The sequence below is a fragment of the Notolepis coatsorum genome (assembly GCF_963971535.1).
Source record: "Notolepis coatsorum genome assembly, chromosome: 8".
Taxonomy (NCBI): Eukaryota; Metazoa; Chordata; class Actinopteri; order Aulopiformes; family Paralepididae; genus Notolepis; species Notolepis coatsorum.
In genome coordinates, this window is record NC_140172.1 from 126,679,880 (window position 1) to 126,692,905 (window position 13,026).

At 44.4% G+C, this 13,026-nt stretch overlaps 1 protein-coding gene across 1 annotated transcript in view; it reads right to left on the reverse strand.

Moving 5' to 3' along the window:
* Positions 1-9,496: 9,496 nt before the first annotated feature.
* Positions 9,497-13,026, reverse strand: part of LOC311233552 (CMP-N-acetylneuraminate-beta-galactosamide-alpha-2,3-sialyltransferase 4-like) — an 81,186-nt gene continuing 77,656 nt past the window's right edge. Inside the window, exons 10-11 of the mRNA XM_084320520.1 lie at positions 11,846-11,998; positions 9,497-9,622 (exon numbers count right to left, since the gene is read on the reverse strand). Of these exons, the coding sequence (XP_084176646.1) occupies positions 9,533-9,622; positions 11,846-11,998 (243 nt within the window). The 3' untranslated portion in view covers positions 9,497-9,532. The remainder of the gene's footprint in view (positions 9,623-11,845; positions 11,999-13,026) is intronic.

Here is a 13,026-nt window from a genome sequence, read left to right on the forward strand (position 1 = left end):
GGCTCCCTTTGTGTGTATGTGAGAGCAAGAGAGAGATAGTTCTCCAACTTGTGTGAGTTGCAGTGATCTCCTGGTTGTACAGTTTCTACATCAAATGTATATACTCTTTTTTTCTGGTATGTCATAAATGTATAGATGTAGCAGTACTGTCTATCTGTATGTCATGTATGTCATATATGTTACGATGAATTGAAAATGGGGGACCCTGATGTAAACAAGACGAAAGTCTTTCTCTGGTCTGCATCCCCTTAACAATTGTATGTATTGAGCTGTACTGTACTGTACCCATTCTGCAATCTGTTAATAAAGTTTTCAATCAATCAATCAATCAATCAATCCCCATCTAGGTTATCGGCCCTATTGCACACATTGAAAGATCTGAGTCTCTTCAGGAAGAAGAAGTCTGCTCTGTCCCTTCCTGTAAGGGACCTCTGTGTTGTCCGACCAGTCCAGTCTACTGTTTAAGTGTACTCCCAGGAACATGTAGGTCTCCACCATCTCTCCACCTCCTCCCCTCGTATGCTGATGGTAGTAGGGGGCCTCTTCTTGCCTCGCCTAAAGTCCACCACCAGCTCCTTGGTCTTGTTGATGTTGAGTTGGAGGTGGTTGCTGTTGCACCACCTAACAAAGCTCTCCACCAGGGCACTGTACTCGTCCTCGTTGTCGTCCGTGATAGATGACGATGGACGAGTCATCAGAGAACTTCTACAGGTGGCACATGCTCGATGTGTAGCAGAAGTCGGAGGTCTAAAGGGTAAACAGGAAGGGCGAGAGCACAGTTCCTTGGGGGGCACCAGTGTTGCTGACCAGCACATCTGACTGGCTGCCCTGCAGTCAGACATACTGTGGTCTGTTGGGGAGGTAGTCAGTGATCCAGGCCACCAGGCTATGCTCCAGCCGCATCGCCGTGAGCTTCTCCACTAGCCACGAGGCTGGATGCTATTAAAGGTGCTGGAGAAATTGAAGAACATGATTCCCACTTTGCTGATTCAGATTCAGATTCAGATTCCTTTATTGAGCCATTTGTGTAAAACACATTGGTAATTGTTGCAGCAATACAGTGTATGCATTTTCTTTTCTTTTTTCACAGTAAACAACACCAACACAGACAAGAAACGAAACAGTGCAGTGGGGGATTAATCAATAAAATACATATATATATATAAAGTGAAGAGTGCAGAGTTCCAGAGCGGACTAGTGCAGTGCAGTCAGTGTCATTGTGCCAGTGTCACTTGGGGGCAGAGGGGGGGGGGGGGGGGGACCTGAGGCATTGATCAGCCTGGCGGCTGAGGGGAAAAAGCTCAGTCTGTGTCAAGCTTTCACAGCCTTTGGGATCCTCAGCCTTCTCCCAGAGGGGAGCAGGGTGAAGAGGCTGTGACCGGGGTGGGATGGGTCGGCCATGATCTTCCTCGCCCTCTTCAGCGCCCTGGAGTCGTGCAGGGACCTGAGGGAGGGCAGGGGACAGCCGATCACCCTCTCCGCGGAGCGAATCACCCGCTGCAGCTTGGCAAGATCTTTTGCCACTGCAGCGGGGAACCAGGAGATGATGGAGTGGGTGAGGATGGACTCAATGATGGCCGTGTAGAATTGGGCCATCATGGTCCTCGGCAGTTTATATTTCTTCAACTGCCGGAGGAAGAACATCCTTCCCTGGGCCTTCTTGAGCAGGCCCGTGATGTTGAGCTCCCACTTCAAATCCCGGGAGATGGTCATGCCGAGGAATCGGCATGACTCCACGGAGGTCACCTGAGTGCCTCCCAGTATGATGGGAGGGGGCAGGGCTGCTTTCTTCCTGAAGTCCACTACCATCTCCACTGTCTTTTGAGCATTGAGCTCCAGGTTGTTGCAGCTGCACCAGCTCTGCAGCCTCTCGATCTCCCTCCTATAGGCTGACTCGTCCCCCCTGGAGATGAGACCCACCAGGGTGGTGTCGTCAGCGAATTTCAGGAGTTTGACCGAGGGGTGTAGAGAGGCACAGCTGTTGGTGTACAGGGAGAACAGTAGTGGGGATAGAACGCAGCCCTGCGGGGAACCGGTGCTGGTGGACCTAGAGCTGGAAATGCTCTTCCCCAGCCTCACCCGCTGAGACCTGTCGCAGCCTCTCCAGATGCGTGTAGGCTACCCCCACTCTCTTTTTATCACACATGCATACACACACACACACATCCACATAGACTTCACATATTCCACATATATACACACACTCCCATCCATGTCTGCGTACCATAATAACACACGGACACTTTCTCTCTCACTCTCTACCTCTCTCACACATACACACTTAAAGTAATTTGGCAGACGCCATGTTATCCAGAGAGACACACAACAAAGGGACAGAACCGAGGACCATTAGACTCAGAACGTTGTTGTGAAGAAGAGTGTGCAGGTTCTTTCTTCTCGAGTGTTCAGTACCGGCCACATTCTTGAGAGGAAACGTCATGGCCAAGTTGATCCCCCTGGAAGGCCTGGCCTGGCGGGTGTAGACGTAAATAACAGTCAGGCTTTAGACACGGGAATGTCAGGAGGTAGAGATGGGAGAACGGAGAGTAATATTTGCTTCAGAGAGTCGAAGAGGACACGTGTAACCAGCCCTCTTTCCTCAGTGTGGCCCACATGTCTGGATCTGTGTGACCATCCACTGTTATTCTTTCAAAAGGAAACAATGCGTTCACTGGTACAATATAGGGTACAATTGCAAAAAAAAAGAAATGTCTGATGGAAATATAATGTATTTCATATGGACAATTATACATACAACTGTACATATACAAATGTATGGCGTTATATATTTACATTTAGCTGACGCTTTTATCCACAGTGGGTTCTACAAGTTCTGTAGAACAAGTCAACAGGAAGGGTACAACTCTGGCAGCTAAGGGTGAGTAACATTGTTCATCCAACAGTGTTGAACTTGAGAGCTACAGACTTGAGTGCATATTAGCCTAGTAGGTAGTAATATAAGCGAGGTAGATTCCTTAGTAGCAGAGTGCATACTAGTAAAAGACAGTACAAAGGTTAGTAGTTTTTTACAAAGGTTACACTTTTCTTTTTCATCTCAGATATTGATTAAAGAAGTGTGTTTTTAGTGTGTTTTTAGTTGACGACGGAAATATAACTTACATAACTTTAGCTTTTCGTAATTGAGATTTTGAATCAACCATTTACTGTAATTAATTTGCTCTTTCATTCAGAGTGGCTCCTCAAGTTCAAGTTTCAAGTTTTGTTTTATTTGTCACATATAAAGTACATGTACATTACAGTGAAATGCTTGGTTCTGTATGAGCCCCCTGAGAATGTGCTTCATACTGTAAAAAGTCCAACCAACCACTATACAAAATATACAATATACAATACAATACACAATATACTTTTTGTTATTGTATAAACAACTTTTTGTTATTGTGGTTTTGTTTCCCCTGACGAGCGCTGGGGCCCTAGACTTTACTACGCAGGACGCCTGTACGTTAATGCCAAGCAAGCAGTGCAAAAATGCTTCCGCATTCGTCACCGCACGCTAGTGCGGTAAAGCGCCCTTCTTTTCAGACAAATGCTACCGTGCGTGCACCGGCGGCGGCGTGCTCGCTCAGGTGCGTGCGTGCGCCGGCGTGCTCGCGCGAGGTGCCCGCGCATGCGCATGAGATCCCGCCTTGAGCGGAGCTCAATATATATAAGTCACCGCCCCTTATTCAGTATCTACCAATAGCTCAATTGGCAAGGACACATGGCTGTGGATCCTATGGCTTGTTTGCTGGCGAGTTCGAATCCCATCGAAAATATTTTTTAACGTGATTTTTTTTTAACGTGTATTATTTCGCCGGTTAAGGTTATTTCGCCGGTTAAGGTTAGGCATGGTTAAGGTTAAGGTTAAGGTTAGGCATTGTTTCGGAGTTGGTTAAGGTTAGAACGGTTAAGTTTAGGCGCTGTTAAGGAGCTGGTTAAGGTTAGAGTTTGTCAAAGAGAATGGCAATATAATTTCTATGGTTAAGGTTAGGCATGGTTTCGGAGTTGGTTAAGGTTAGAACGGTTAAGTTTAGGCGTTGTTAAGGAGCTGGTTAAGGTTAGAGTTTGTCAAAGAGAATGGCAATAGACAGCCTATTTCCGCGCGACCTGGGCGCTGGGCGGCGGAAAATGAAAGGCGCATTACTGCATGCCACTACGATAAATTTACGCGACCAGGACAAATTGCACATCGAATTTATTTCACACTCTTGAGAATGCAACTCTGTAGGCATGCAATTCTATGACCTGTATCATTGTCTTCTACTACCTGTACCTGTACCTCCCCTCCCCCATGCTGCTATGATGCCGGAATTTCCCCAAGGGGATCAATAAAGGAATATCTTATCTTATCTAACTGCAGCTCTCAGTGTCACAGTGACATACAGGGTCCACACACACAGGGCCTCTTGTAGCCAGGAAGCTGGAGGCAGTGTTGTAGTCGAGTCACTACATCTCGAGTCCGAGCCGAGTCTCGAGTCCCCAGTGTTCAAGTCCGAGTCTGAGTCACCAAAGAAGACCCGAGTCCGAGTCCAAGTCATCAAGGTTGAGTCCACTCCACTAAAAAAAGAAAAAAAAGGGTCTACATTAAACAAAAATGGCACAGCAGTCAGAATTTCAACGGGAGTTTATGTACTTTGTGGCACAATAGCCAGACAAATGCACTAGCCATCAATATCTTATGCCAAATGATTAGGGCCTATTACAAAAAATATATATTTAATTGATAAAAACTGTATTTATCAATTAACAAGCACCTTCCGAGTCCGAATGCAGTCAATGCTCGAGTCCAAGTTCAAGTCCGAGTCATCAGTGCTCAAGTCCAAGTCGAGTCACGAGTCCTGAAAATCAGACCAGGACTTGAGTACTACAACACTGGCTGGAAGTGTGTCAGGGTCCACTGACTGTTATATTGGTTCATTCAGATTTCCTTATCGGAATGGATTTTCCACATTATTTGCAAGCTAATTAGTGTTACATCTATATTCTTGTGACATACTTCACATCAGGAAAAACCTCATCCTCTCACCATTTTGAAGGAGACAAGGGAAAAGAAGTGTAATTTATTTTTAATTCTATACGTTCATAGTTTTATAATGACCAGTAATCATTGTTACAGCATCATTCAAATGTTTATTATTATGTCTATTTGCCCTCCATGTTGGAAGAGACAGCGGTTCCTATGTGCAAATCAATGGTTGCTGTGTGGTGGTGATATATGAGAAATATATTAACAAAACTTTAATGATTTAATTTCTTATTACTGGATCTTGATTTTATAATGATTTTATAATAAAACACAAGATACTTGTGCCCTAATGATAAAGATAAGCGCTCAATGAATGCTGATTGCACATCTCTTCCTTATTCCTTATTGCACCTCACCACCACAAGCTAAGCTATACCTCACCATTTTTGTACCAGATGTACATACTGTATATAGAGGTATACTGAACAATTGTTGTTTACACTTGTGTTTACTTGACTTCTTGACCTTCTATTTTTTACTTATTATACTTATTTATACTATCTTATTATTATCTAGCACACTCTCAAGAGCGAAACAGAAAGAAACATTTCATGCAAAGTATTCTGTATTTCTGTATGACAAATAATAAAGAAACTTGAAGAAACTTGGAGAAATCCACTCCCCTTACCAAACATATCTGCTACTCATAGTGGTACTCTAGCTTTTTGTCCACAGCTCTTCTCTCTGACCGACAGAGATGGGCCTCAGTACCATCTACATCCCCTCCTAGTGCTTCCCCCTCCTCCTCAGTGATAGGGCCTCAGTACCATCTACATCCCCTCCTAGTGCTTCCCCCTCCTCAGTGATAGGGCCTCAGTACCGTCTCCATCCCCTCCTAGTGCTTCCCCCTCCTCAGTGATAGGGCCTCAGTACCGTCTACATCCCCTCCTAGTGCTTCCCCCTCCTCCTCAGTGATAGGGCCTCAGTACCGTCTACATCCCCTCCTAGTGATTCCCCCTCCTCCTCAGTGATAGGGCCTCAGTACCGTCTCCATCCCCTCCTAGTGCCTCCCCCCTCCTCTTCAGTGATAGGGTTACTGATATACTGCAAACTGGACTTCAACCGACTTGACTGACTTCTCAAGAAGTACTGATCCTGGGGCGGCTGAGTGGCGCAGTGGGCAAGGCGCTCGCCTCTAACGCAGGAGATGCTGGTATCGAGCCCAGCTCTCGGCGTTGCTACCGGCTTGGCCGGCCGTCATACTAACACAATTGGCAGTGTTAGAGGGTGGGAAAGCCGGTGGGTGGGTATTTGACGTTGTGGACAGCGACTCCTACAGGTCGGTTTGGTGATGACGGAAGCAGGAAGTGACGGGGGCAGCGTGAGCCTCCCACGCGTTACTCCTCGCCACGGGGACACGTGATGCAAGGCTTCCGTCCTCACTACAACCGACCAGTGGGAGGCATAGTCTAGCAACGTTCAAGACAGGGGAGGGAAGAATTGGATACTACGAAATTGGGATGGGAGAAAAATAGAAAATGGGGAGAAAAAGTGGATAACAAAAAAAGTACTGATCAATGCGGCCCACCTGCACTCCCTCTACCAAGCACTTCCTTCCTTCCCTGGTGTATTCTGAGGCCTTTTACTGTTACCTTCTGCCACAAGGACAGATCTGGAGCTTGTTTCCCTCTACCGCTCCACCCCTGTCCTCCATTGATGATCTTACTCAGTGCTGTTCTCTATGGTTCTAGTTCTTTGTAAACAAGTCACAGTGGAACAGTAATATATTGTACTTTCCCAGTGTTGTACCTACTCTTACCACTGCACAGACAGTAGGCATTTTTCTTGTGAAAGTGGTTACTAATAGTTACAGGCTGCCATGTTGGACAGCTCCACAAACATTCTGTGCAAGGCCCGTATTATACCGTTGTGAAAGTACAATAGGGTCATTTCACACACAGATCAAATCAACTATTAGTACACATCATATAATCCTTTATCCATATATATACTTTGCCATGTTCATACTGTATATGATATAATATTTATGTCTACAGTTGTGTGCATTAAGTACTTGCTAATACAGTGGGACGTAGTATTCATGATATACATCATGTGTGCTGGATGAAACGCTGCTAGGATGAACTTGTGTTGTAGCTCACGAAACCAAATGAGTGAGTTCCTATGATCCATGCCCAAAACATAACAAAAATACATTTATTTAACCAGCCCTCCTTGACCACAAGAAGAGTCAACAGTAAGAAATCTACAACTTTATTTAACAAGCCCCTTGACCACAAGAGTCAACATGTAAGAAATCTAAATTGTCATTCAAATAGTCAGTTCTCCCCTTTGCATAATAAATACAATGTATGTAAAATCCATTTCCCCACATTTACATAAAACAGCTATCTATTTGAAATGTTGCAGAACAGTTTTTTTTGTACAAGGACATTGTAAAAATTGCATAATTACAACATTTACATTCATCAATAAAATCTTTCTTAAGCATGTCATGCTAGCTCACCGGAAAAGGGGGTAAATCATGCTCATCAAGTTCAGAAAAATCTTTCTGGGGAAGAAATGGGCATGGACATTTTCAAAAGGGTCCCATGACCTCTGACCTCAAGATATATTAATGAAAAGGGCTCCAATGGAATCACAAGAGTCCCAGGTGGTAATATAATTTGAATACAATTGAAAAACAAAATGTAATACAAATTGTAATAAGATAAAAATAAATTAAATATTTCTAAAAAAGTACAAATATATAAAAATTTTGTCATTATGGGGTATTGTGTAGAAAAAAGAAATAAAGTCTACAACAACAAAATGTGGAAACTGAAGGGGGCTGAATACAAAGGCACAGTATATACATACATATATAAAAAATAAATCATCTGGTAAGAATCAGTACAGATTATGAACAGATTACTTGTTATGGATGTGTTAGCAGAGGGCCCAGGCGCAAACAGATACGAGGGAGAGGTAGATATGGATTGTCAAAAGTGAGCACTGCTCCTTTAATTTGAACACTTCGAGCCAGGGGTGAAGTGTGACCAAATTGCAAACAAGGGCAGCAACAAAGATATTACAAAAATGGTCTTTACTTCAAAAAGGGTAGCAACCAAAACAAGGAATCTCATAAATGAGAGCAGGTACCAAAACAACAGAGGAACCACAGCAGAGCTGGTAGGGGAAGGCACAACTAATCTACAAAACAAACACTAAGAAAACGAGACTGTAAAAACGAAAACAAAGATGACAGTACAAACTGAAAAACTAGACTTACTGAAAAATAGGGAGACAAGGAACGAATGACAGCGCAAGGACGAGGGTAACAGCAAGGACAGGATACTCAGGAACTTCAAGACAGGGATCTCAAAACAAGGAACTCCAATAATGAACCGACAACAAGAGTAGGGAAACACACACCAGATATAGGGGGAACAATTAACACTAGAGAGACAGCAGGGCAATTAGCAAAACGAGACACACATGAGGAAAAGGCAGAACTAACACAGGGCTACAGGAAAACACAAGACTAAACACAATGGGGAATATAAACAGGGAAGCACACAGAACTAACTACACAAAAAGACTGAACACTAGACAGAGTAAACAAAACAACCTACAAGGAACTAATAAATAACAATTAACAAGGGAACAAGAGACAATGTAGCAGGGGAAGGGCACAGAGAGACATGTAGACATTGAATATACACCAGTGCACCAGGAGGGTATGCATGCGTGAGACAAGGGGAAATGTCTGTGCAAAGGTGGGGGTAAATGTGGGGGTTGTTGAAGAGTACAGGCAGGGGGGAAGGGTCCTAGAATAGGCAGAGGAATATTGTTCATGAGTGGAGGGAGACCATGGGAGAGAATGTGAAAAGGAGGGGGCTCTTGAGGAGTACAGACAGGGGAGAAAGGTCCAGGGACAGGTGGACCCTTACATTACTGTTAATAAAACCCTTTGGGCAATATTGTTTTCCCATAATCACTCTGCTGTCCCCAATGCAATAAGGTTGTGTCACATCAAATATTCTCTGATTATTCAATTAGACTTCAAACAATAGAATATGGCAAAGTAGAATCCGAGGGGGGAGGACAGTGGCTCAGGAGGTAAAGCAGTCATCTGGTAATCCGGAGGTTCCTGGTTCGATTACCACTCCTCCCAGGCAGCATGTCGAAGTGTTCTTGAGCAAGACACTTAACCCCTAATTGCTCCCGATGTGCAGGTTGGCACCTTGCACGGTTGCCTCCACCATTGGTGTGTGAATGTGCACGAGTGAATGCGTAAAATGTGAGGAACAAATTATAAAGCGCTATGGATAAAAGCAATATATAAATGCAGCCATGTACCATTTATTTACCATTTAGAATCCTAATTTCGACTTTGAATTTAATTGAATGTGAGTCGTTCCAACTACCACTGAAATCCAGCTGGACTGGCCAGTCGTGGTGTTGATGCTCTGACGGTTAAAGGAACACGCCAACATTATGGGAAATGTCTTTCTACTGAATGCACATTGGTATCTATCCTCTTGTCCTGCTCAGAAGTCACCGTCAGGAATGAGGGTGCAAATATGTGACGGCTCCACACTCCTCAAGCCTCTTCAGGGCTTTAGCTTCGAGGGAAAGGCTGTGGACTGAGTCCTGTAGTAGAGAACAAGCAACATTTTAAATAACGATTCCATTTGGAAATCAGGAACATACGTATAAAGTCATACAAAATAATTGAACAAAACGATCGGTTGCCTTGCCTCTGATAACCCCCATAAAATAGACCCTCATTTTACTTAAAATGTTTGATCTCCATTGTTTGCATTGTTGGCCATTATTGGTGGGGAAAGAAACTCCAAATCAACTTGTTTTTGTTGTTTGTTTGATGAATACGTCTAGCTATTTCACGCTTCATAGTCGCTCTGGTAACACTCGGGACTCAAGGGTAATGGCTGTGAAGCGATTCCTTGGCCTGAAAGCAACGGAAGGCTGTTTTGGCATCTTATGCTGCCTTTTATAGCAGGTGGTGGAGGGCAGAGCCCTGATGATTGGTGCATGTAAGACTCTTTCAGCATGAGCTGAAAACAGTTCCAATAGGTGAAGCCAGATGTGAAGCACGCAAGAAATAGAACTGCTCAATAGTGTTGCCCCACACCTTCTCAAGAGGAACACCTTCTCAAGAGGAACAACTTCTCAAGAGGAACAACTTACTAAACATAGTCGTTGACCCGTTTAACCCTTTGAGGTGTGTGCTTTTTGCCTCCTTTGAATGCTATCTTGGACTTTGTCAAAAATGTGCCGATTGTTGATGAATCCCTTTCGGTGGCCCCAAACAACAGCTTAAATCACACCTATAGGTGAGAGTCAAGGGGCTACGGCCTTCTCTACACTTAAGCTCATCATCCCCTTCTCTCCCTCAGTGTTCTCCCAGCGGCCATGACGAGAGCACTCCTCTTAGCCCAAGCTAATTTAATCTATTTGTACTACGTGTTTCACTATTAAACCTATATTGATCATGAAGATCGGTCTGCGACATAATTGATGAGTCCGGTTCCACCACACTGCTGTATTTGTGTTATTATTTAGTTGCAGTGCCGTGTTTAGGTCAGTAAGTGGCGCTCCATGTTTGTACTTGATGTAGCAACAGGTTTAATTTGATTTAACTTGAGCCAATGACTCACTTCACTTCCTGTCTACCTGCCATCCGGCACAATGTTAACGTGTCATCTCTAGTAACAATTTGGCTTGTGTCTGTAAATCTATATGTCGATCTGCATGTATATTGAGAGAATATAGAGCCGTAAGACCAGGCATCGTATGGTCATAAGTCTAACAGTATGATTTGATAATAAATGTGTGCAAAAAACAGCATCTGAGTAGCTCTTTGTTAATTCTAACAAGTTAAAGGAACACACCAACATTTTGGTAAATTAGCTTATCGTCTTCTCCAGAGAGAGACAAGAAGATGGATACCAGTTTATTCTCTGTGCGTTCAGTAGAAAGCTATCTTGCTGCATGTTAGCCTATCTTAGCACAATGAATGGAAGCGGACAGTGCCGGTTAGCCTTCGGGAGAGGTGTTAGTTGGACAATGCCTAGGCTAACCGGCACTGTCCGCTTCCAGTCATTGTGCTAAGCTAGGCTAACGTGCAGCCAGATAGCTTTCTACTGAACGCACAGAGAGGAAACTGGTATCTATCTTCTTGTCTCTCTCTGGAGAAGACGATAAGCTAATTTCCCAAAATGTTGGTGTGTTCCTTTAACGTCACACAGCCAGACACGTTACACATTCTAGAACTGTACAGCTTTCAATGGCCAGTGCCAGCGGCAGATAACAAGGTGGTAGTTGAGAGTGTTGTGCACTCTTCTAGTTAAAGATGGTAGAGGTTGAGTTCAGGTGATGCTTCACATTCACACTCATAATTGATTGACTTCGCGCAAATTACATGGGTTGTGCAAAATCGATTCCAAAACGGACACACAGTATATGGTCCTTCGTCTCAGGGGTCCAATCAGGGCTGGCTCTGACCAATTGGCTGCCCTAGGCAGGATTTTATCTGTTGCCCCCTTGCATCACAGTTTATTCTGTTCCATACGGTAAAGGGAGAGAAGAAGACGAAGAAGTTGTTTGTTTGGAGAATTTCTCACTCGCTGTCCAAATTAATGAGCCATTGTAAAACACTCATTTTCCATGGGATTGTTATAAATGTTGGAACTGTACTATAGATAAGACTTCAGTATTTCGAAATAACTAGTAGTATTAGTAAAAAAGACGAATTGCCCCCTCTGGGTGGTGGCGCCCTTAGCATTTGCCTATACTGCCTATGCCTAGAACCGGCCCTGGGTCCAATTCATAATGATATTTAATATCCATCACCTTCATAGACATCATGGTCTGGTAGCCGTAGTAATGGACGGGGTGTCTTGTGTCCTTTGTGTCGGGGTAACCGAACCCGGCTACATGGACCTTGTCACAGTAGTTTAGAGCCAGGAAGATGGCCAGCATTCCAGTCGTAGGGTAAGGTGGAGCCTGCAGAAAGAGAAAGTACATGAGATGTGATACAATGGTTGACCAAGGGAAAACATCAATAAAACCACTACTTCATGACTGCCTGGCAGAAATCAAGTGCTGGATGTCTGAAAACTCCCTGACATTAAACGAAGGGAAAACCGAGGTCATTGTTTTTAATAGTGCCCCCCCGGCCCCCCTCATTGACGCACTTGGTCCCCTGGGTCCAAACCTCTCCACCTCTGTCAGGAACCTCGGGGTCATCTTCGATAGCTATTTTAAATTCGATAAACAGGTCAGCGCCGTAGTCAAAAACAGTTTTACCACCTCAGACTCCTGGCAAAGACAAAGGCATACCTCTCCCTAAGTAACCTAGAGACGGTGATACATGCCTTTGTCACCACTCGCCTCGACTACTGCAATGCCCTCTACACAGGCATTGACAAATCCCAGCTTCACCGCCTACAACTGGTGCAGAACGCAGCCGCGCGCCACCTCACCAAAACAAAAAAACATGAGCACATCAGCCCAGTTTTGGCCTCGCTCCACTGGCTACCTGTTCGTTTTAGAATAGATTTTAAATTAGCCCTAAATGTTTTTAAATCACTAAATGGCACAGCTCCTCCCTATCTATCCGAGCTCTTGCACCGCCACACCCCCCACCGATCCCTCAGATCAGCTGACCAGCTGCTATTGGTGGTGCCTAGAACTAGGGTCAAGACTAGGGGATACAGAGCCTTCTCCACCGCAGCGCCTAGATTGTGGAACAGCCTCCCCCTCAGTGTACGGGCCGCCCAGACCGTGCAGGCTTTTAAATCACTTTTAAAAACCTACCTGTTCTCCTTGGCCTTCCCCCCCACTTAATCACCACTAGACCCCTGGCCCTTCTATCCTCTTTGTTTTACTGTGTCCTACCTGTTTTTATTACTTTCATTGCTTTACTGTGTTTTTAATCTTATATCTTGCATCATATTATTTTGTTTTTATCAACCTGCCTGTGAAGCACTTTGGTGCCAGCTGCCGCTGCCTGGAAATGTGCTGCTATACAA